The 24,663-nt window shown below is 35.2% G+C and overlaps 2 protein-coding genes and 1 long non-coding RNA gene across 6 annotated transcripts; all 3 read right to left on the reverse strand.

Moving 5' to 3' along the window:
* Positions 1–979: 979 nt before the first annotated feature.
* LOC109158324 (glycine-rich RNA-binding protein 6, mitochondrial) lies at positions 980–4,681 on the reverse strand. 4 transcript variants are annotated; one of them, XM_019306251.1, is made up of 4 exons: positions 4,379–4,570; positions 2,785–2,914; positions 1,635–1,703; positions 980–1,541 (listed from the first exon to the last, which is right to left on the reverse strand). In XM_019306251.1, exons 2-4 carry the CDS (start codon positions 2,909–2,911, stop codon positions 1,306–1,308), a joined length of 432 nt encoding a protein of 143 aa, XP_019161796.1. In that variant the 5' UTR covers positions 2,912–2,914; positions 4,379–4,570; the 3' UTR covers positions 980–1,305. The 4 variants fall into 4 exon arrangements, with proteins under 4 accessions (XP_019161796.1, XP_019161795.1, XP_019161794.1 ...); XM_019306250.1 differs by having other exon boundaries at positions 1,050–1,541; positions 2,785–3,113; positions 4,379–4,681; XM_019306249.1 differs by having other exon boundaries at positions 1,050–1,541; positions 4,173–4,681.
* A 1,575-nt stretch (positions 4,682–6,256) lies between these two features.
* Positions 6,257–7,738, reverse strand: LOC109158100. Its single transcript, XR_002050305.1, has 3 exons — positions 7,516–7,738; positions 6,364–6,432; positions 6,257–6,270 (listed from the first exon to the last, which is right to left on the reverse strand). It is a non-coding gene; the product is annotated as an uncharacterized LOC109158100 (long non-coding RNA).
* Positions 7,739–15,418: 7,680 nt separating this feature from the next.
* LOC109158034 (zinc finger BED domain-containing protein RICESLEEPER 2-like) lies at positions 15,419–20,408 on the reverse strand. The gene is made up of 4 exons (XM_019305853.1): positions 20,192–20,408; positions 18,318–20,036; positions 18,170–18,228; positions 15,419–15,430 (listed from the first exon to the last, which is right to left on the reverse strand). The coding sequence occupies exons 1-4, from the start codon at positions 20,406–20,408 to the stop codon at positions 15,419–15,421; spliced, it is 2,007 nt and encodes a 668-aa protein (XP_019161398.1).
* Positions 20,409–24,663: the final 4,255 nt, after the last annotated feature.

Here is a 24,663-nt window from a genome sequence, read left to right on the forward strand (position 1 = left end):
CCTGCGGGTCTCGCAAAAAACTACTATTTACAGGAGGAGCCCAACATTTCTTTCTCATCATCTCTCGCATCCAAATTAACCTTGCTTGCCTAAAAACTTGTGAAAAAATCACTAATGTGGTTTGCCTTAGTTCTGGACATAGGCCGAAGCCAATTAATATCCTAAGATTAGGCCACGAGTCTTCTTGTGGTCTACACTCACAAGGATTGATCGTTTTGTACTCAAATAATGTACTTTCAATACACAAATAACATACATTTAATATATTAAAATGTATATTTAATTCATGGTCCACAGATTTTAATATTTAATTCATGGTCCACAGAGCTTTGTTAACCGTGATCCATAGAATAATGATTGTCTGTACAGGGCAATCCTTATCCGGGTTGTTATACCATGGACTAAGGTCCACCTTGGGTGTACCCTGGTCCTAAACGATGTATAAATTGTGTATTTTTAGTATTAGAATGGTGAACTTCTAGGGTTTAAATTGTGTTTTTAAGTCAAAACACATCACAGCTGCAGAAGGAAATTTGTGAATACAATAATAATATTTGAAAGGAACTTGTGAGTGCAAAACAAGATAATCAAATACATATATGTTAATATTATGTGTTCGTAGTATACAAATTATGAATTTTTAAAAAGTAAATTGTGAACATTCAGTATGTAAATTATAAACATTTAGACCCGAGTTCACTTTGCAAGGTGGACCTAGGTCCACATAACAATTTGCGTCCTTATCCAAGCCTTCCACTCTTACTAAAAGTAATTACTTATTACTTTATTAACTATGTTAATTTAAAAAAAAAAAAAAAACAAATAAAGTAAAGAAACATACTAGGAATTCTAGGATATTAAATATTCCATTATAATTTTATTAAAAAATATATTTATTGGACTTAACGCTCAAAACTAACAAAACGATCGAAATTAATACTACCAACAAAGTTGAAAGATTATAAACTTATAAGTTTATAATTGAAATATTTTAAAGTAAAAATCTAATTTTGAAAGATACTACTGCCTACTTAGTACAGAGTAGAATATGAGACCAATATTGAACTTTTCTAATATTAATTGTTTGCCTGTATCAGTCCTCTCAAGTGCATTCCACTTTTCCACCATAAGGCCACTTCTCAAATCTAATCAACAATATAAATGCACAATTAATAATTCAAAAACTACACACAAGTATTCCATCCATAACCCCAAAATAATTGCTTAACTAATCCTTTTGCCCAATTGCACTCAATGATGAAGTATTTCTCAAGGATGTTAGTGCAAACTCCAATCCCCGGCCAGTCAACCGGACCAACCAATAGTCTTGTTGCTCCTGATACCAAACGTAGTCGAGTCCGACTCTGGCTGAGGTGGAGGTCTAAACTCCTTCGGCTTGGCAGGGTCAACAAAAATTACCCAACCATCCAAGAACTTTGCATTCATTCCTTCTCGAGCTTTTTGAGCTTCTTCAATTGTTTCATAAGTAACAAATCCAAACCCCTTTGATCTCCCAGTGGCTCTATCTGTAATGACTTTTGCTGCAAATTCAATCAGCTTTAAGTTAACACATTGAGGCTAAATAGATACAAAGGAACAGTAAACCTGTGATATAAAAGCAGCAATTTCATTACCCTCAACAAGTTTCCCAAATTGCTCAAATGCTTTATTAAGGCCTTCATCTGAAGTGTATCTTGAAAGGCCTGCATCATTTGCACCAAAGAAAATATCAGTCATTTGTTCAATGCAACTGTAAGTACACCGTGCCCTCAGTAAAGGGAAAAAGCTTAATGAATTAGGACACTGAATCATTTACTCCTTCAGTCTGTACTGCACTCTTTTATATACAGAGTAATGCTTTACATTTAGATGATGAAAGATATGACGTTTTGTTCTCAGGGCCCCAAAATGGATAATCACACAGATCCAATCTATGACTTCCATGATCCAACAATGATCAATTCCCACACCTAAAAGCCAGAGATCCAACTGCTCATCACGAATTTATATTGATTTACCAAGCCATCATTCTCTGAACAAAATGCAAGGTAATTGGTACATTGTGCATAGATTTTCTTAGTTTCTATGGCCATTTTCCATAGGCCATAGATTGTCCATAAGGCGGGCACATTCTTGAGCAGTTCTCATTATTAGTTGAGACAAATGTATTCAGACATTCCTTGTTTTATTCCATTCCAGCATAGTCTTTTTTCATTAACTATGGTAATGGAGGTTTTTGTTGCTTGACCTAGCTATTTTAGCAGCTCACTATGAACAAATTGAACCATATATCGATTTCTCCAAACCAAGACATATATTCTACCCTTTACAGTTCCTCTCCTGAAATTAAGAACTGCATTCATTCATCAATTTTAATTAAGGCTTTGTCAAGTTCGTAAATTCCGAAACACCCTGTCAAGAGTCTATCTTCAGAGGAACCAAACCCAGATTTAGTCATCTGAAGCTTTAATTGTAATATGTTAGGGATCTTTAACTGATGATTAAGTAAAAAAAAAAAAAAAAAGTCTTAAAAGAGAATATATTACTCTTTTCTGTCACAAAAACTACTAAAACAATGGAAATAATGAAAACAACAACAGTAGCTAAGAGAGAGAACAACCTTTCCCACGAGCAGTAAAACTTTAAGCTAAAAGAACTATTCTCAGAGCAAAAACCCAGGAAAATTGAATTATTACACAAGGAAATTTGAAATCGAGCAATGATTTCTATCATTAAACACCGATATATGTATGAGTATGTACATCATTTTTCATATATACTTACCACTGACGAAGAGCTTTGAGGTAGTAAGGGTTGAACAGAACCTTAGCGAAGCACATTGAGATTGAAAGATTGATGAAGGCATCAAATGTCCTCCCAATATACCGCGAAAAGCTGAGGAAAATGCCATTTTCTAGGATCGGAGAAACAAAAATAAAAAGCACTGCTTTCCGATTAGGGTTTACGACTCCCACTAAGATAAAAGACGAGACATGGCACCCTAGTAAATAGGAGTGGGCAACTGGGCATAAATCGGGGCTAACACGAAAAGTTCAAGGGTTTGACCCGTTTAACCCGATGCGGGTCGGATTCGATGGGGTAACGGGTCGAGTCTGTTATAAGAAAGGCAAAAATTAGTGTAATCGGTTTGAACTTAATTTCTTAATTTCACGACGAGAATTTGACATGAGCAAATACTTTTAACTTAATTTCTTTTTCGTTAAATTATTAATCATCACATTTTGTAAACTTTTAACTCAATCCAATCTTCTTTATTTATTTTTTTCTTTATCAAAATGATTAAAGAACATTGAACAATAAAATTATGCCACAAATAACAAGCCTCTGTGTGAAGAAATATAATCTATCTAGAAAAGCATTTGGAGAGAAAGGGTGTTGCTCTTGGTCAGAGAAATGCAATCTATTTAGAGAGATTGCATTTGTTCACACAATGCTTGTATCTATTTCATAATTTTTTTGTTCAATGTCTCATTATTCTCCTTTAAGGTGTATTTGGAAATTAGGAAAATGACTTCTGAAAAAATTTTTTAAAAAAATTAATCGTATTCATTTTCAGTGTTTGGTTGCATTCTAAAAAACTGTATTGGGGTGTTTGGTTTATTTTCTAAAAAATGAGCAAAATTGTATAATTAAATATTTTAATTGTTTAATTTAGAATATAACAATATTTTATAATAATAATAATAATAATAATAATATTATTATTATTATTATTATTATTATTATTATTATTAATTTTAAATATAACCAAAAAATAATTAATACTATTCTCAATAAAAATAATGTCCAACAAAAAATCCCAACATAGACAGTGTTGTTTATTTTTATTTTTTAAAACACATTTGATTTTCGACGAAAATCAGAACACTAATTTCCGATGCGGTTTTCGACTGGTTTCCATATCGTTTCCGCAACAAGATATCCAAGAATACAAAACAAATACATATATAAGGAAAACATTTCCAAAAAAAAAAAAAAAGTTAAAACTAAAATTTTCTTGAAAAAAAAAATTATTAAAAAATCTTCAACAATTTGCAAGAATTAAAAAAAATACATATAAAATGGAAAGTTTTTCAAAAAAATGTTAAAACTTTAATTTTTTAGAAAAAAAAAATAAATCGAAAGAACAAACTAAAATAGCATATTAATACCTGTTACTCAGGTTAGATTTTCATGGCTAGAGTCTAGAGGCGGTTGCCGGAGAAGTCTACAAACTTGAAGACTCGAATGAGATCCATTGGATCTAGGTTTCCCGTGTAGAGAGCCAGAGAGGTGAGGGAATGAGTGGTTGAGACTATGAGAGTAAGAGTATGAGTATATGAAACTCTGAAAGTGAGAGAGGTGAAAGGGGACTTACCGAGTTACCGTGAGTGAGAGCCTGAGAAGGGTGAGATCGTGAGAGCCTGAGAGGGGTGAGACCGTGAGAGCCGAGAGGACGAAGACTTAGATAGCCGGCATCGGAGTCACGGTCCCACGAATTGGAAGGGGTTGAGACTTGAGATGGCCAAATCACAGATGGGTGAGAAGCGGAGGGGTGGAGATGGAGAGACTAGACTGCTACGATTCCAGATATGGTTTATAGGTGGAGTTGTGGAGACACGGAGAGAATTTGAGATGAGGAGTGAGAGGGGTGAGCGGCGCAAATGAGGACTGAGGTCTGAAACCCTAACATAAAGTCTTTATATACCTAGATAATTTGAGTTTAGGATCAGATTCGAAATTTAAGTCTTACACCCAAAATTCAAACCGATTACACTAATTTTTGCCTTTCTTATAACAGACTCGACCCGTTACCCCATCGAATCCGACCCGCATCGGGTTAAACGGGTCAAACCCTTGAACTTTTCGTGTTAGCCCCGATTTATGCCCAGTTGCCCACCCCTATTTACTAGGGTGCCATGTCTCGTCTTTTATCTTAGTGGGAGTCGTAAACCCTAATCGGAAAGCAGTGCTTTTTATTTTTGTTTCTCCGATCCTAGAAAATGGCATTTTCCTCAGCTTTTCGCGGTATATTGGGAGGACATTTGATGCCTTCATCAATCTTTCAATCTCAATGTGCTTCGCTAAGGTTCTGTTCAACCCTTACTACCTCAAAGCTCTTCGTCAGTGGTAAGTATATATGAAAAATGATGTACATACTCATACATATATCGGTGTTTAATGATAGAAATCATTGCTCGATTTCAAATTTCCTTGTGTAATAATTCAATTTTCCTGGGTTTTTGCTCTGAGAATAGTTCTTTTAGCTTAAAGTTTTACTGCTCGTGGGAAAGGTTGTTCTCTCTCTTAGCTACTGTTGTTGTTTTCATTATTTCCATTGTTTTAGTAGTTTTTGTGACAGAAAAGAGTAATATATTCTCTTTTAAGACTTTTTTTTTTTTTTTTACTTAATCATCAGTTAAAGATCCCTAACATATTACAATTAAAGCTTCAGATGACTAAATCTGGGTTTGGTTCCTCTGAAGATAGACTCTTGACAGGGTGTTTCGGAATTTACGAACTTGACAAAGCCTTAATTAAAATTGATGAATGAATGCAGTTCTTAATTTCAGGAGAGGAACTGTAAAGGGTAGAATATATGTCTTGGTTTGGAGAAATCGATATATGGTTCAATTTGTTCATAGTGAGCTGCTAAAATAGCTAGGTCAAGCAACAAAAACCTCCATTACCATAGTTAATGAAAAAAGACTATGCTGGAATGGAATAAAACAAGGAATGTCTGAATACATTTGTCTCAACTAATAATGAGAACTGCTCAAGAATGTGCCCGCCTTATGGACAATCTATGGCCTATGGAAAATGGCCATAGAAACTAAGAAAATCTATGCACAATGTACCAATTACCTTGCATTTTGTTCAGAGAATGATGGCTTGGTAAATCAATATAAATTCGTGATGAGCAGTTGGATCTCTGGCTTTTAGGTGTGGGAATTGATCATTGTTGGATCATGGAAGTCATAGATTGGATCTGTGTGATTATCCATTTTGGGGCCCTGAGAACAAAACGTCATTTCTTTCATCATCTAAATGTAAAGCATTACTCTGTATATAAAAGAGTGCAGTACAGACTGAAGGAGTAAATGATTCAGTGTCCTAATTCATTAAGCTTTTTCCCTTTACTGAGGGCACGGTGTACTTACAGTTGCATTGAACAAATGACTGATATTTTCTTTGGTGCAAATGATGCAGGCCTTTTCTTTGGTACAGTTGCATTGAACTGACTTTTGCTCATATCTGTAATGACTTTTGCTGCAAATTCAATCAGCTTTAAGTTAACACATTGAGGCTAAATAGATACAAAGGAACAGTAAACCTGTGATATAAAAGCAGCAATTTCATTACCCTCAACAAGTTTCCCAAATTGCTCAAATGCTTTATTAAGGCCTTCATCTGAAGTGTATCTTGAAAGGCCTGCATCATTTGCACCAAAGAAAATATCAGTCATTTGTTCAATGCAACTGTAAGTACACCGTGCCCTCAGTAAAGGGAAAAAGCTTAATGAATTAGGACACTGAATCATTTACTCCTTCAGTCTGTACTGCACTCTTTTATATACAGAGTAATGCTTTACATTTAGATGATGAAAGAAATGACGTTTTGTTCTCAGGGCCCCAAAATGGATAATCACACAGATCCAATCTATGACTTCCATGATCCAACAATGATCAATTCCCACACCTAAAAGCCAGAGATCCAACTGCTCATCACGAATTTATATTGATTTACCAAGCCATCATTCTCTGAACAAAATGCAAGGTAATTGGTACATTGTGCATAGATTTTCTTAGTTTCTATGGCCATTTTCCATAGGCCATAGATTGTCCATAAGGCGGGCACATTCTTGAGCAGTTTTCATTATTAGTTGAGACAAATGTATTCAGACATTCCTTGTTTTATTCCATTCCAGCATAGTCTTTTTTCATTAACTATGGTAATGGAGATTTTTGTTGCTTGACCTAGCTATTTTAGCAGCTCACTATGAACAAATTGAACCATATATCGATTTCTCCAAACCAAGACATATATTCTACCCTTTACAGTTCCTCTCCTGAAATTAAGAACTGCATTCATTCATCAATTTTAATTAAGGCTTTGTCAAGTTCGTAAATTCCGAAACACCATGTCAAGAGTCTATCTTCAGAGGAACCAAACCCAGATTTAGTCATCTGAAGCTTTAATTGTAATATGTTAGGGATCTTTAACTGATGATTAAGTAAAAAAAAAAAAAAAAAAAGTCTTAAAAGAGAATATATTACTCTTTTCTGTCACAAAAACTACTAAAACAATGGAAATAATGAAAACAACAACAGTAGCTAAGAGAGAGAACAACCTTTCCCACGAGCAGTAAAACTTTAAGCTAAAAGAACTATTCTCAGAGCAAAAACCCAGGAAAATTGAATTATTACACAAGGAAATTTGAAATCGAGCAATGATTTCTATCATTAAACACCGATATATGTATGAGTATGTACATCATTTTTCATATATACTTACCACTGACGAAGAGCTTTGAGGTAGTAAGGGTTGAACAGAACCTTAGCGAAGCACATTGAGATTGAAAGATTGATGAAGGCATCAAATGTCCTCCCAATATACCGCGAAAAGCTGAGGAAAATGCCATTTTCTAGGATCGGAGAAACAAAAATAAAAAGCACTGCTTTCCGATTAGGGTTTACGACTCCCACTAAGATAAAAGACGAGACATGGCACCCTAGTAAATAGGGGTGGGCAACTGGGCATAAATCGGGGCTAACACGAAAAGTTCAAGGGTTTGACCCGTTTAACCCGATGCGGGTCGGATTCGATGGGGTAACGGGTCGAGTCTGTTATAAGAAAGGCAAAAATTAGTGTAATCGGTTTGAACTTAATTTCTTAATTTCACGACGAGGGAAGAAGTTTGTTGGCTAGTAGAAAAGCAATTGTCCGGAAGAGAGAGTTTTTGGTGACAACCAAATTGTAAGTTCAAAAAAGATCTATACCTTTATTAGGAAAAGAAGATGAGTGGTTGGGTGATAAGGGAGTACAAGTGCAATCCACAGCTAGATCGTGCCTTTTATCTTCAGAATAGTGTTGTTCGTGACTTAGATAGTGTTGCTTGCTGGATATAAAGATGCCTAAGGACGTACTTCATTTGATGTATGATTTGATTTGATTTGATTTGATTGAAATTGAGTTGTTTCAGATAAAAAATTACATAGTGTTGCATATTATGTTCGATCCAGATTTGATGGAACTTTTCTCGTCAGAAGACTCTTTTTCTATTTCAATAAAAATAGCAAAATGGTTGAGTTTCTTCAACAACAAGCATTGAAACTCAATTTTCAGTGTTGCAGTTGAAGAAACAAGCATGGAAACTCAATTTTAGCACTGTTGTTGAAGAATCTCAACCCTTTTGCTAATTCTATGGTATAATAGAAAGAGTCTTTTTACGGAAAGTGACTTTCAAATCAGGATCGAATATACTATACAAGACCACGTAATTTTGTATCTGAAACAATTCAATATTAATCGAATCAAATCAAATAAAACATCAAAAGAAGTAAGCCCTTAGGCATCTTTATAACCAACAAGCAAACAAACAACACAAAGCAAGTCCCGAATAGTCTATATATTTTGAAGATAAAGGGCACGAACTAGCTGTGGATTGCACATGTACTCCGTTATCACCCAACTACTCATCTTCTCTTCCCAGTAAATATGTAGCTCATTTTTGAACCCTACAATTTGGTTGTCAGCAAAAGCTTTGTATTCTGGACCATTGCTTTTCTACTGACAAACAAACTTTTTCCGTCCAAGAACCTCTCCAAGTGGAGATTTGTTTTCCTTTATGGGTAAAATAATATGCCTCATTCTCCCTTCTATCCTCAAATTCCCCTGCATTTGCAATTCAGACCTACCACATATTTCAAAAATCAAGTAGTGTTTAGTTGTCATTTACGACTTTCAGTTATCTGATCTATATATATATGTATAGTACTCTCCTACCATCAATACGCTTAGTCAAGAAAATACTAACCATTCCAACCACGCTATTAATCAAATTGTATTTAACTAACAACAAATTACTAAACATTAAATTAAACCATTTGCCTAAGTAAATGCATACTTTTAACATTGAAACTAATTAATGAGTGTACTCAATCCCATCTTTTAGAATTTATCAAAGTCTATGAAAGTAAGATCAAACACACTCATTAATTAGTTTCAAAGTTGCCATTATGTTTTTTCTTAGGTAAATGGTTTAATTTAATGTTAAGTATTTTGTTGTTAATTAAAATACAATTTGATTGTTAGCATGATTGGAATGGTTAGTACGTATTTCCTTGACTAAGCGCTATTGATGGCCTGATTGCATTATACGTACTATAAAGCAGACAACTGAACACTATTTGGTTGCTTGAAAAATGTGGCATGTCTAAATTGTCGATGCAGGGGAGTTTAAGGGTAGAAGGGAGAATGAAGCATACTATTTTACCCATAAAGAGAAAAAATCTCCACCTGGAGAGCTACTTGGAAGGAAGAAGTGTGTTGGTCATTAGAAAAGCAATGGTTTGGAAGAAAGAGTTTTTGGTGACAACCAAATTGTAAGATTCAAAAAAGATCTATACCTTTATGAGGAAACGAAGATGAGTGGTTGGGTGATAAGGGAGTACAAGTGCAATCCACAACTAGTTCGTGCCTTTTATCTTTAGAATAGTGTTGTTCGTGACTTGGTTAGTTTTGCTTGCTTCCTTGCTGGATAAAAAATGCCTAATGATGTACTTCTTTTGATGTATGATTTGATTTGATTTGATTGAAATTGAATTGTTTCAGATAAAAAATTACATAGTGTTGCATATTATGTTTGATCCAGATTTGATGGAACCTTTCTCGTCAGAAGACTCTTTTTCTATTTCAATAAAAATAGCAAAATGGTTGAGTTTCTTCAACAACAAGCATGGAAACTCAATTTTCAGTGTTGCGGTTGAAGAAACAAGCATGGAAACTCAATTTTAGCGCTGTTGTTGAAGAAACTCAACCCTTTTGCTAATTCCATGGTAATAGAAAGAGTCTTTTTACGAGAAAGTGACTTTAAAATCTGGATCGAACATAATATGCAAGACCACGTAATTTTGTATCTGAAACAATTCAATATCAATCGAATCAAATCAAATAAAACATCAAAAGAAGTAAGTCCTTAGGCATCTTTATAACCAACAAGCAAACAAACAACGCAAACCAAGTCACGAACAGTCTATATATTATGGAGATAAAGGGTACGAACTAGCTGTGGATTGCACATGTACTCCGTTATCACCCAACCACTCATCTTCTCTTCCCAGTAAATATGTAGCTCATTTTCGAACCCTACAATTTGGTTGTTAGCAAAATCTTTGTATTCTGGACCATTGCTATTCTACTGACCAACAAACTTCTTCGTCCAAGTACCTATCCAGGTGGAGATTTGATTTTCTTTATGGGTAAAATAGTATGCCTCATTCTCCCTTCTATCCACAAATTCCCCTGCATCTGCAATTCAGACCTACCACTTCTTTCAAAAAATCAAGTAGTGTTTAGTTGTCATTTACGACTTTCAGTTATATGATCTATATGTATGTATAGTACTCTCCTACCATCAATACGCTTAGTCAAGAAAATACTAACCATTCCAACCACGCTAATAATCAAATTGTATTTAACTAACAACAAATTACTAAACATTAAATTAAACCATTTGCCTAAGAAAATGCATACTTCTAACATTGAAACTAATTAATGAGTGTATTCAATCCCATCTTTTAGAATTTATCAAAGTCTATGAAAGTAAGATCAAACACACTCATTAATTAGTTTCAAAGTTGCCATTATGTTTTTTCTTAGGTAAATGGTTTAATTTAATGTTAAGTATTTTGTTGTTAATTAAAATACAATTTGATTGTTAGCATGATTGGAATGGTTAGTATGTATTTTCTTGACTAAGTGCTATTAATGGCCTGATTGCATTATACGTACTATAAAGTAGACAACTGAACACTATTTGGTTGCTTGAAAAATGTGGCATGTCTAAATTGTCGATGCAAGGGAGTTTAAGGGTAGAAAGGAGAATGAAGCATACTATTTTACCTATAAAGAGAAAAAATCGCCACCTGGAGAGCTACTTGAAAGGAAGAAGTGTGTTGGTCATTAGAAAAGCAATGGTCTGGAAGAGAGAGTTTTTGGTGACAACCAAATTGTAAGATTCAAAAAAGATCTATACCTTTATGAGGAAACGAAGATGAGTGGTTGGGTGATAAGGGAGTACAAGTGCAATCCACAACTAGTTCGTGCCTTTTATCTTCAGAATAGTGTTGTTTGTGACTTGGTTAGTGTTGTCTGCTTGCTTGCTGGATATAAAGATGCCTAAGGACGTACTTCTTTTGATTTATGATTTGATTTGATTTGATTGAAATTGAGTTGTTTCAGATAAAAAATTACATAGTGTTGTATATTATGTTCGATCCAGATTTGATGAAACCTTTCTCGTCAGAAGACTCTTTTTCTATTTCAATAAAAATAGCAAAATGGTTGAGTTTTTTCAACAAGCATGAAAACTCAATTTTCAGTGTTGCTGTTGAAGATACAAGCATTGAAACTCAATTTTAGCGCTGTTGTTGAAGAATCTCAACCCTTTTGCTAATTTCATGGTAATAGAAAGAGTTTTTTCACGAGAAAGTGTCCTTCAAATCTGGATCGAACATAATATGCAAGACCATGTAATTTTGTATCTGAAACAATTCAATATCAATCGAATCAAATCAAATAAAACATCAAAAGAAGTAATCCCTTAGGCATCTTTATTACCAACAAGCGAACAAACAACACAAACCAAGTCACGAACAATCTATATATTATGAAGATAAAGGGCACGAACTAGCTGTGGATTGCACATGTACTCCGTTATCACCCAACCACTCATCTTCTCTTCCCAGTAAATATGTAGCTTATTTTTGAACCTTACAATTTGGTTGTCAGCAAAAGCTTTATATTCTGGACCATTGCTTTTCTACTGACCAACAAACTTCTTCCGTCCAAGTACCTCTCCAGGTGGAGATTTGTTTTTCTTTATGGGTAAAATAGTATGCGTCATTCTCCCTTCTATCCTTAAATTCCCCTACATCTGCAATTCAGGCCTGCCACATATTTCAAAAAATCAAGTAGTGTGTTTAGTTGTCATTTATGACTTTCAGTTATCTGATATATATGTATGTATAGTACTCTCCTACCATCAATACGCTTAGTCAAGAAAATACTAACCATTCGAACCACGCTAATAATCAAATTGTATTTAACTAACAACAAATTACTAAACATTAAATTAAACCATTTTCATTAGAAAATGGATAATTTTGACATTGAAACTAATTAGTGAGTGTATTCAATCTAACCCAACAGGGTAGCTCAAGTGGCAAATGAGTTCTTTTTGTGAGGGGAGAATTTTGGGATAACTCGGGTTCGATTCCCACAAGTGACGATTCTCTTTGGGCCAGCTTCTGTGCCTCTCGCAGCGAACCGGCGGGTGTACCTGGACCGTTAAACGGACAGAGAACTCGCAGCGAACCGGCGGGTGTACCTGGACCGTTAAACGGACAGAGAAATATCCGGGCCATAAGTCTACGAAAGTAAGATCAAACACACTCATTAATTAGTTTCAACGTTACCATTATGTTTTTTCTTAGGTAAATGGGGGCCACAAGTCTACGAAAGTAAGATCAAACACACTCATTAAATGGGGGCCACAAGTCTACGAAAGTAAGATCAAACACACTCATTAATTAGTTTCAACGTTACCATTATGTTTTTTCTTAGGTAAATGGTTTAATTTATTGTTTAAGTATTTTGTTGTTAATAAAATACAATTTGATTATTAGAATGATTGGAATGGTTAGTACGTATTTTCTTGACTAAGCGCCATTGATGGTATGATAGTATTATACGTACTATAAAGCAGACAACTAAACACTATTTGGTTGCTTGAAAAATGTGACATGTCTAAATTGTCGATGCATGGGAGTTTAAGGGTAGAAGGGAGAATGAAGCATACTATTTTATCCATAAAAGGAAAAAATCTCCACCTAGAGAGCTACTTGGAGGGAAGAAGTTTGTTGGTCAGTAGAAATGCAATGGTCTGGAAAAGAGAGTTTTTGGTGACAACCAAATTGTAAGATTAAAAAAAAATTATACCTTTATGAGGAAAAGAAGATGAGTGGTTGGGTGATAACGGAGTACAAGTGCAATCCACAACTAGTTCGTGACTTGGTTAGTGTTCCTTGCTTGCTTGTCATAAAGATGCCTAATGATGTACTTCTTTTGATGTTTGATTTCGTTTGACTGAAATTGAGTTGTTTACATGGTCTTGCATATTATGGTCGATACAGATTTGATGGAACCTTTCTCGTCAGAAAACAATTTTTCTATTTCAATTAAAGTAGCAAAATGGTTGAGTTTCTTCAACAAGAAGAATGGAAACTCAATTTTTTTTATCATACAAACTCTAATGTTCTTCAATTTTCTTGGCAGGTAATTAAAATTACGTATTGTTTTATTTACATGACTTAAAAATTCAAATAACTAGTGCTAATCTTACAAAAAAAAAAAAAAAAACTCAAATAGATGACAAAAAAATGATGCTAAGGAAAAATTGTTAGATGCTAATCTTCATATAGAAAATGAGATTTTGGAAGAGGTTGATATCAAAAGTTTGGTGGATGAAATCTTAGATGTATTTTTTTATAAAATATTAATGTTTTGAATTTTTAACACAACTTTTTGAACAACTAACTATTATTTATACATTTAAATTATTTGAAAAAAGGAGCCTAATTTAAGATACTGCACAGGACCCCATTTTTTATTGGAACGGCCATAGCGTTGGGGCGCCTAGGCGCCCATGTATTTTTTATTTTTTTAAAAATTTGTTTAAAATATTTTAATTTTTTAAGACTTAATAATTACAAACTATATATTTTTGTAATGCTACTGACTCTATTACATTGTAGTATATGTTCAAACATACTTTCTCAACCTAATAAAGCACAAAGAGTCAACAACGCCTCCACTGAGACTCGATCTCATGACCTCTCACCATGGTTGCAGTAGGCGCTAGGCCCTAGTCGGGCGGCCGGGCAGTGCCTAGCGCCTAGGCGGTCTAGGCGGCGCCTAGGCGGATTCTAGGCGGCGCTAGGCGGGCACCAAAAAAATTAAAAAAAATAGTAACAGACTTGTAGTTCGACAATTTTAATGAGGTTGTTTTCAACGTTCACTCAAATAACACATCTAAATAAATGAAATAATGATAATTTATAAGTCATAATGCCATAATAATATTAAAATCAATAATTAATGAAAGACGACATCGGTCAAAATCGAACAAAATCGGTCAAAAACGGTCAAAATCGGTCGACTCGGCCGAGTTGGCCGAGTTTGGCCGCCCAGGCCGCCTAGCGGCCGGCCGAGTTTTGGCCAAAACTCCAAGGCTCCGGGCCGCCTAGCGCCTAGGCAGCCGAGTTTTGCAACCTTGCCTCTCACATGAGAGAATACTTGAGTAGTTAATACTAAAATATTAAATATTAACCTAAAAAGCATTATAGAGTTTGAACAATTTAAGGTTATTACACTCACGTTTTGAATGAAATAATCCTTTTAAAAAGAAAGGAATAATAGCTAATCAGCGGACTAGGCGGTCAGCGCTTAGGCGGCATAGTTGGCCGCCTAACCGCCTAGATCACCGATTAAGGTGATATGCTAGGCGGCCCACCAACGCCTAGGGATTTTTGCAACTAATTGTACCACATAATTAATCTTTTAATTGCTCTAAAATTTGTTTACAAAAGCTAGTCTTGAAAAAGTACGTAATAGAAATTGATGGTAACTGCTCCCAAACCTAAATCTGGATTCCTTATTTCGACAGGGATAGAAAATATTATCAAAAGCAATAAAGAGGAAATTTTATTAAGATTGTAGTGCCTACTTAATCCTTATAAAGAAATTGATATTATTAAGCATGCATGCAAAAGAAATCACAAATATAGGTTTAACCGCTAAACCTGACAGACCCGTCATCCCTTGTTTGTGAATTATTGTAAAAGATGGTAAATCGCGGGACGAGTTTCAGTGACACAGAGTTTGAATATTTGCTTTTTGAGTTAATACCCAAAATCGTCCTCGACTATAGTAATTTTTCTCAATTTCGTCCTAAACGATTTTGGTGACCTAATATCGTCTCAGACTTTTGTGTTTCGTTCAATTTAGTCCTCCATTTGTTATTCCGTCAAATTGGTGTTAAATAAAGAGACAATTCAGTAATGTCAATATTGATCTCTCTTTACTTTCAACTTGTGAAGTGCGAAATTTCTCTTTCTAGTATGAATTACACTCAGAATTACTCCCGGACCTGCAAATCAAATTTTATATTCGCAGTTTTAGGAGTAATTCTGGGAGTAATTCGTAAAAAAAAAAAAAAAGGGATTTCGCAGTTCACATGCATGTCTATGAGTAAAGAGATGACAATATTAAAATTACTGAATTGTCTATTTATTTAACACCAAATGGACAGAATAACAAATGAAGGACTAAACTGAGCAAAAACACAAAAGTCTGGGACTAAATTGAGCGAAACACAAAAGTCTGGGACAATATTAGGTCACCAAAGTCGTTTAATACGAAATTGAGAAAAATCACTATAGTCGATGACGATTTTGGGTATTAACTCTTTTTGCTTTTTGCAACCAAGATTGAGACGATCTTCCTCCATTGAATATATAGTTCGACCATAGACAACTGCAATACCAACCGATAAGACCACCCCACAACAGTGACTCATCCCTAATGATGAGTGTACATAGAAGTGCAATCTTGAGTGCACAACACACAATTACCAGGTTAGCAAGAATTTCATGAGTTAATATCCCAAGGGTGAGTACTAATAGAAAATCATCTAACCTGGTAACAATCATGCTTAATATGTCTCTAGGTGACTCGCTCTCGTGTCAATCCATCATGCAACATTACCTGCAAAAATTGTTAAAGAAGAGAACACAAAAGGAACACACAAATTAAGCATAAAGCTTGTAAGACTCACTTCACCCCGTAATATATATATATATATATATATATATATATATATATATATATATATATAAAAGAGTGCTCATATGTGGTCATGTCATTAGGTGTGGCGGTGTGGTCATATCTGTGTCGTTGAATCAGTTTAATCTGACAGCAGTGGCTAATTATGAGGATTTTCGCGCGTTTTGGTAAGTGGAGGTGTTATTATGGTAATTACAGTGACCATTTATAACGGTCGGGGTCCAGAATACACCAACAGTGTTGACAACATGTAATAAAACACACCACAGTGAAACACACCAATAGTGTATTCCCGAACACTGTAGGGTGTATTTATTCATATCTAATGGGCGCGTTTTTAGTGATGCGTACCTAATTCGTGTATGTTTTTAGTCGTGCATTTCATAACATGGATGATGTATATTTGTATAATAATTGGTGCGGCCGCACTGACCACACGGGAAGGCGTTGCTGCACCTGAACTTGGCACCAATGAGAATCTACAAATACACCAGAGTAAGGCTAATAATGCACCAATTACACAAATAAAACACACAACAATGTGATTTCCCTTATTCCGGTGGCCTATGACGAGTTTACCCTTGCAGTTCGCTGGGTAGGAGAAAGTGCGCGAAAATACTAGAATAATCTTGATTAATGTGATTCATTAGATCTATCTAATCTAATGGCTTGTAATTGACCATATGACCACACCTAACAACATGCCTGCACTTGATCGCCCCTATATATATATATATATATATATATATATATATATATATATATATATATATAGTGAAAGGTTACTGTGCGGTTGATTAATGTGCGTGAGATTTGTACTCAATGTGCGTGAGTATTGTGTTTAATGTGCCTGAGATTTGTACTTAATGTGCGTGAATCTGTAATGTTAATGTGCGTGAGTTTTGTGCGAGTCTTGTGCCTAAGGTGTGTGAGTTGTGTGCTTAATGTGCGTGAGTGTGTTCTTCATCTAGGAGTGTGCATTCGGACGGTTCGGACGGATCGGGTGAGAGATAGGTGCATCCGATCGGATTTCGGTTTTGTATTTTGACTACCCTATCCATTTAAAAATGTTGACTTATCCGGTCGGTTATATCCTAGTTCGGGTTTGGTCGGGTCGGTCGGATATCCGAAATTATTTCGGATATTAACAATTGTTGAAATCAAATCAAAAATTCATAAATTAAAATCAAAAGCAAAATAATAAGTAGCTGAAAGTTTGAAATACTGAATAATACTGAATAAATAAGTAAATAATTAATAGAATGATAGTGTAATAGACTAATACCAATAATACTAAGTTACTAAGTTAGTAATTAGTATTACTAAGTAGTCTATTAACTAACATTAAGAGTTTTAACTCTTAAGTGGCTAAGAGTCTAAGAGACTAAGACTCCAAAAAAACTACAGAAGTACATACATACTAGCTTGTATACTACTTACTACATACAAATTTACATAACTGTTTAAACTTTAAACCGAAGCCCCACAAAAATAAATTCACCCAAAATCAGCAACTCAGCATTCAGCAACTCCTAGACTTTTAGAATTCAGACAATTAGAGTAGTTATTCTTCTTCCTGTGAATTGTGGCAAGTTAGTGTAGATAATTAGTACACAAGCAAGTAAACAAGTAAAGCAACTGAGCAAGCATTAGAAAATGAAAAACAGAGAAGGGATTATATAAATATTGGCTCAGTAAGCATATTTTACATATCATTTGGATTAAGGGCCTATTGCTTCAATATACCTTAAGTATAGAGCAACTGACCAACTTAATCCTTTCCTTTTCAGATTGAAGGTGGAAGCTTCATCATTGCCAAACTTGCCAACTTAAAGTGAACAGACGGAATAAAAGAGTCCATACATTACCAAATGTCCAAGGTACATGAGGCAGCAACTTAGTACAAGTTACCAGGCCTTCATACTTACAGAGTTACAGAGTCTGAGACTTACAGATGTCCAGTGGGCTCAAAAAATAGCAAGTGAGATTAGATTGCAATTTAGTTAGAATCAATAAAATCAAGTAATGTAAATAATAACATTACAGGAATTGTAGCAAGTGTAGAACCAAGAGACCTCCCACTTCCACCATCACCACTTAACTCTGCAAAATAAACAAGAAAAGTATTAACAATTTAAGCAATTTAAAATATAAGTATAAAGGATTATAATGTTCAAACTACAAAGTCATACCTTTTTCAAACCTCTCCAACTCTTCCAGATTCTCCTCAATACATAAAGGAGTATTTTGCTTTCTAAGCCAATCTTGTGTACACACCAATGCTTCCACAATTTTTGGAGTTAAAGAACTCCTAAAAGGATCCAATACTCTTCCAGATGTACTGAAGGCAGATTCTGAGGCTACAGTGGAGATTGGAATGGCTAGGACATCCCTAGCAAGCTTAGACAGAACTGGAAACCTAGCAGAGTTGATCTTCCACCATCCAAGTATGTCAAAAGATTCTTCCTCTTCAACTATTCCCTCACTCAAGTACATATCCAACTCAGTTTGTTTCTTACCCCCAGACTCCAATCTTTGCTTTTTAATTTGGGACTTCAGAAAATGTTGTGGCTTCCCAACAGAAACAGAAGAGGCAGATGTAGGCTGTACAGACACAGGCACAGAAGGGACAGGCACAGAAGGGACAGAAGAAGAGGCAGATGTAGAATAATCATCAAATAACTCAGCAAGACCAGCAACTACTTTGTCATAGAATTTTTGACCCTTTTCCTCACCATACATATGATTAAACTGAGTAGGCATATACTCTAACTTGTGTCTAGGGTCTAGAATGTTTGCAAAAAATATCATTAGATTCATTTTTTCCACATCACCCCAATACTTCTCAAATTTTGCCTTCATATTTTTCCCCATCACACCAACTGGCCCACCAACTTCTACCATGCCTTTCAATAGGCAGTACAGATCAGAAATCTCAGTAAAGAAAGTGTTTGAGGTGACATATAAAGAACCAGAAATTCTAATGGTCATGTCATAAAAACACTTCAGTAAATGAACCAGACTGCCAACAGATTCCCAGTCCATAAAATCAGGAATTGAATTACCCAAATCAGACTTAAAAGAACAATCAGACTCCAAAGATTCAAACACTTTTTGGTAAGTTAATGCAGACTGCAACATTAAATAGGTAGAGTTCCATCTGGTTGGAACATCTAAACACAAAGAAGACCTTTGTTCAATACTCAACCAATCAGCCAAATCCCTGAACTTCTTGAGTCTAGCAGGAGAGTTTCTAACATATCTAACCACCTCCCTAACCTTCTTAACTGAACTATCACAATCCTTAAGACCATCTTGAACTACTAGGTTTAAGATATGGGCAATACATCTCATGTGAAGATACTTTGTCCTCACAGTAGATGATCCCCAAGACAGCATTTTTTTCTTCAGAAAAACCATAGCAGTGTCATTTGATGAGGCATTATCAACAGTCACAGAAAACACATCTCTAAGCCCCCACTCAAGCAAACAATTTTCTAGGGTTTTGGCTAGATATTCACCTTTGTGAGAAGTAACAGGGACAAATGCAAGGATTTTCTTATGAAGCTTCCACTCAGAATCAATGAAATGGGCAGTAACTACCATGTAGTTAATTCTTTGGATGGATGTCCAAGAATCTGTAGTGATACTAACCCTATGATTGTTTCCCCTTAAAAATTGCTTCAATTTCAGTCTCTCCTCATCATAGACAACTAGGATGTCCCTACTTATAGTCCACCTGGATGGAACTATAAACCTAGGGCAAGCAATAGCTATGAACCTCCTGAAACCTATTCCCTCCACAAACCTAAAAGGCAATTCATCTATGATTATCATTTCAACCAAGGCCCTCCTTATTGACTCTTGATTAAAAACCCAAGTCCCTATTTCTCCCACAGTAGGCTGACCATCTGTAAGTGATGTAACAGCCTGAAATGTTAACAGGGACTGCCTAGTTTCCTTGGAGTGAGGATTTTTCAAACAGCTAACCATGTGATTTCTTAAGGAAGAAGTCCCATGTTTTTTGTCTCACAGTGGTAAATTTTGGCACAATAAATGCATTTGCCTTTTACAACCACATTATTAGTGTCCTTTATTGCCTCAAAATGATCCCACACTGGTGATCTGGAAGCAACCTGTTTCCTCTTCTTGGCTGGAACAGCAGTAGGAGGTTGCTCATTCTGTTGATTCTCAACAGTTTGGGCTTCCACCCCTGAAGGTCCATCAATTGAGGAGCTGGGAGGTTGACTACCAGGAGTACCAGGCATACTGATATTATCCATCTAAAAATGGTGAACTATCAGTACACACAACAGGATTCAAAAGCATTCCAGAATCAGACACATTTTGTGTCATCATTAAACAGGAATGCATAATTAATTAAAGGGCATTATTCAATACAAAATTACAAATATACAAATACAATTAAGGGAATACATCCATAAACTTACAAAGAAATCCAGATTCAAGGATATATTTCAAATATCCAGATGAATCAGAGACTGTTATAACATAAAAACAGCTCATTTCATCAACATCATTAATTGAATTTCTAAGGGGCTTCCACTAATTAAAGCCTTTAAGAGACATTATAAGTTTATAACACTCAAATTAAACAGACTCTTATTAGTTAAAACAGTCAGTGCTTCCACCACAAGGGACAAGGGACAAGTGATATACAATCTGGAACTTCTCAACAGATTGACTTAATCACAATCCACAATTCAAAGAACCATAGAAACCATAATCAAGTATCATAACATCACAGACAAGGGACAAGGGACAAGTGATATACAATCTGGAACTTCTCAACAGATTGACTTAATCACAGTCCACAATTCAGAGAATCATAGAAACCATAATCAAGTATCATAACATCACAAACAAGGGACAAGGGACACGTGATATACAATCTGGAACTTCTCAACAGATTGACTTAATCACAGTCCACAATTCAGAGAATCATAGAAACCATAGTCAGTGCTTCCACCACATTATCACAGAGACACAAAATAGATCACAAATTCGCAATAAACTCAGAGCAATATGCCAACATATCTAAGAAATAACTTTTACAAAACTAGGGTTTACAGTAACAACTAACAAAGACACAAAGTCAGTGCTTCCACTACAATATCACAGAGACCACATAATACATCACAATAAATTTAAGAATAGGGTCAGCGAGTTACTTCTTTTCTCACAAATACCCCGGAGAACGAGGGCTTCAGCCTTCAGGCCTTCAGTTTACTGGAAGTCGACGTCTCGACTCTCGACGACACCAGTAGTCCACCACAGCACCACGTCCACGACCACCACAGCACCACTACACCAGTCAGGGCATGAGGGCTTCCACCAGTGACCAACCGGACTATAACAGAACCAACCGGACAAGGAGAGTATAGACTACAAAGAAGGTAGTCTTTGTCTAGTACAGAAAGACTAGAGAGAACTGAGGAGTGAGGACTAAAATCGCAAGGTGCGACTGCGCAGAGAACCAGAGAGAACTGAGAGTCTCAGAGAATGAGAGAAGAGAAGCTCTCGTCTGGAAACCCTAGCAAGAGAAAGGAATCAAGAGACTGACTGCGCAAGTGTGGAGTTAGGAGTAACAACATATATATATACTAAGCCTAAACGACGTCGTATTGCTATCTACATACGCAACCCTAGCTTTTATCGGGTATTCGGACGGGTCGGGTGAATTTTTAACCCACCCTATCCGAACTCCGTAAACCGACGTCGTTTTAGGCGTCGGTTCGGTTTTGCAACTCGGGTATCGGTTCGGTTCGCGGGTCGGCCGGTTTTTTCGGTTTCTTCGGATTATGCTCAGCCCTATCTTCATCCACTGCTATGAAAATTATGTGCATCCACTGCTGCATTTTCTTCTTGTTTTTGTTTCGAAGTGGTGGAGGAATGAATTTTTTCTTGTTTTGCTTTGCATACTGAGGGGCGGCTAATGAGAGCTTCAAAGATTGTGAAAAAGGAGACTGTGAAAATTTCTGTTCTGCTTCCTTCTGAGCTCGTAATTCTGAACTACTCACGCACATTAAACACAAATCTCACGCACATTAAGCACAATACTCACGCACATTAAGTACAAAACTCACGCATATTAACATTACACACTCACGCACATTAAGTACAAATCTCAGGCACATTAAGCACAAGACTCACGCACATTAAGTATAAAACTCACGCACATTAATCAACCGCATGAAAAGCCACAAATGCACCTGATCCCTTCCATATATATATATATATATATATATATATATACCCATTTTGATAAAAATAGATAATATTTCAATAAAATATCGTGAACATCAATTTGGGACATAGTGCAAGTGGTGAACATGAATCTTACATCAAACCGCGCCTCAATTCACTGCAGAGCGCCCAATATCAATTGTCCACGCCCGCTATGACTTCTATAACATAATAACAAACTCTACAATCACACAACAATAAATAATAATTAAAGGAACCTTAACACTACCCAAAAGATATAAAAACCCTAGGACACTTACAGACGCAAATTATGTCATGGAATCGTGTTCACCGAAAATGGTGAACACAAGGCAAAATGACGTCATTTTTAGGCAAAAAAAAAAAATCGCGAATGTGGAGTTAACGGCGGGCGTTTGATCAAATTATGAATTTTCTGTTATGAGATTATGAATTTTATGAAAATTCATAATCTCATAACAGAAAATTCATAATCGCATAACAGAAAATTCATAATCGCATAACAGAAAATTCATAATCTCATAACAGAAAATTCATAATCTTATAACAGAAAATTCATAATCTCATGGTTCCAAAGTGAATGTGTAGGCATGGTTCCAAAGTGAATGTGCAGGCATGGATTCATAATTTATGAATGTCCGTGATTTCGGACGGGAATATGTAGGCATGGTTCGAAAGTGAATGTGCAGGCATGAATTCATAATTTATGAATGTCCAAAATTATGAATGTAATGAAAATTCATAATCTCATAACAGAAAATTCATAATCGCATAACAGAAAATTCATAATCTCATAACTGAAAATTCATAATCTCATAACAGAAAATTCATAATCTCATGGTTCCAAAGTGAATGTGTAGGCATGGTTCCAAAGTGAATGTGCAGGCATGGATTCATAATTTATGAATGTCCGTGATTTCGGACGGGAATGTGTAGGCATGGTTCCAAAGTGAATGTGCAGGCATGAATTCATAATTTATGAATGTCTGAAATCTTTGTTCACCTCAAATTAAAGTGAAACCGCAAAATGTGAAAATAAAGAAGAAAAGTCACGCAATTAATTAAGAAAAAAAAAAGAAAAAAAGATAACGGTATACTATCACCGTTGGAACCGTGTTCACCATGAATGGTGAACACGGTTCCATGGCATAACGTCTGACTTACAGATTATTGGACAATTAATAATTATGTAAAATTTTATTCTATAATATAAAAAAAAAAATCAAATGACAAAATAAGTATATTCTATTAAATACTATTTTATTTTGGACCTATTTCATAAACTAAATATCAACCAAGGCACCAAGCATATCCAAATTCCCTCTCAAATGGAAGTGTTGTTCAAAGAAAACTTTTTTTTTTTTTTTAACCTTCAAGAGTATATATTTTCACTGCACAACATAATTATATTTAATCAGTCAAAAGAGGTTTTTTTTTTTTTTTTTTTTTTTTTTTTTAAGGAAACAAAAAAAAGTAATTTTTAAAAATTAATAATCAGCAACACATAAAATAAAAAAAAAAAATTAAAGAAGAAAATAAAAGAACGTGTAGCTGCTCTAAAATTTGTTGATGGTAATTGCTCCCAAACCTAAATCTGGATTCCTTATATATATCGACAGGGATAGAAAATATTTTCAAAAGAACGATGCGGAAAATAGAGAGGAAATTTTGTTAAGATTCTAGTGCCTACTTAATCCATATAAAGAAATAGATATTATTAATGCATGCAAAAAGAAATCACAAATATAGGTTTAAACCCTAAACCTAAGAGACCTCTCATCCCCTACTTTTGGAGATTATTGTAAAAGGATGTAAATCGCGAGATGTGCCTCAGTGAGTAATGCAGAGTCTGAATATTTGCTTTTTGCATCCAAGGTTGAGACATTCCTCCTCAATTGAAATACAGTTCAACTATTGAGTTATGCACTGGAGGCAAAATTAAAAAACACAAATATAGGAAGGAGGAGACGAATTCTATACCCCGATTTATTCTAAGAACTCATGACTTTTACAAGAACATGAGTTATTTGATTCACAGAACATCTAATATGACAGAAAGAAACATTATATTATTAAAAGAACACAATAATGCAACAATATAATTAAAAATAACATCTCCAAATAAAAAAGATCCGCCTCACACAGGTATGCTAAATCCAGGCCAGTCTAGGATTTAAGCAGTAATAGATGATTTAAATATAGGCTTTAATTGTTAATGCACAAGCACAATCCCTGAAGAGCCAGGAAGCATGGTTAGAACATTAGTTTGAAGCTCAAATTAAAGGATGAAAT

This window comes from Ipomoea nil, unplaced genomic scaffold (assembly GCF_001879475.1).
Source record: "Ipomoea nil cultivar Tokyo-kokei standard unplaced genomic scaffold, Asagao_1.1 scaffold2805, whole genome shotgun sequence".
In the NCBI taxonomy this organism is placed as follows: domain Eukaryota; kingdom Viridiplantae; phylum Streptophyta; class Magnoliopsida; order Solanales; family Convolvulaceae; genus Ipomoea; species Ipomoea nil.

What these genes read in the sequence shown, in the direction of transcription:
- LOC109158324 (XM_019306251.1), bottom strand. Translation starts at nt 2,911, where the DNA reads ATGGCATTTTCCTCAGCTTTTCGCGGTATATTGGGAGGACATTTGATG. An exon ending in CTCAAAGCTCTTCGTCAGTG is followed by an intron (nt 1,704 to 2,784) that starts GTAAGTATATAT and finishes CAAATGATGCAG; the next exon opens with GCCTTTCAAGATACACTTCA. An exon ending in ATTTGGGAAACTTGTTGAGG is followed by an intron (nt 1,542 to 1,634) that starts GTAATGAAATTG and finishes TTGAATTTGCAG; the next exon opens with CAAAAGTCATTACAGATAGA.
- LOC109158034 (XM_019305853.1), bottom strand. Translation starts at nt 20,408, where the DNA reads ATGGATAATATCAGTATGCCTGGTACTCCTGGTAGTCAACCTCCCAGC. An exon ending in TAATAATGTGGTTGTAAAAG is followed by an intron (nt 20,037 to 20,191) that starts GCAAATGCATTT and finishes CATCACTTACAG; the next exon opens with ATGGTCAGCCTACTGTGGGA. An exon ending in GTTGGAGAGGTTTGAAAAAG is followed by an intron (nt 18,229 to 18,317) that starts GTATGACTTTGT and finishes TTTATTTTGCAG; the next exon opens with AGTTAAGTGGTGATGGTGGA.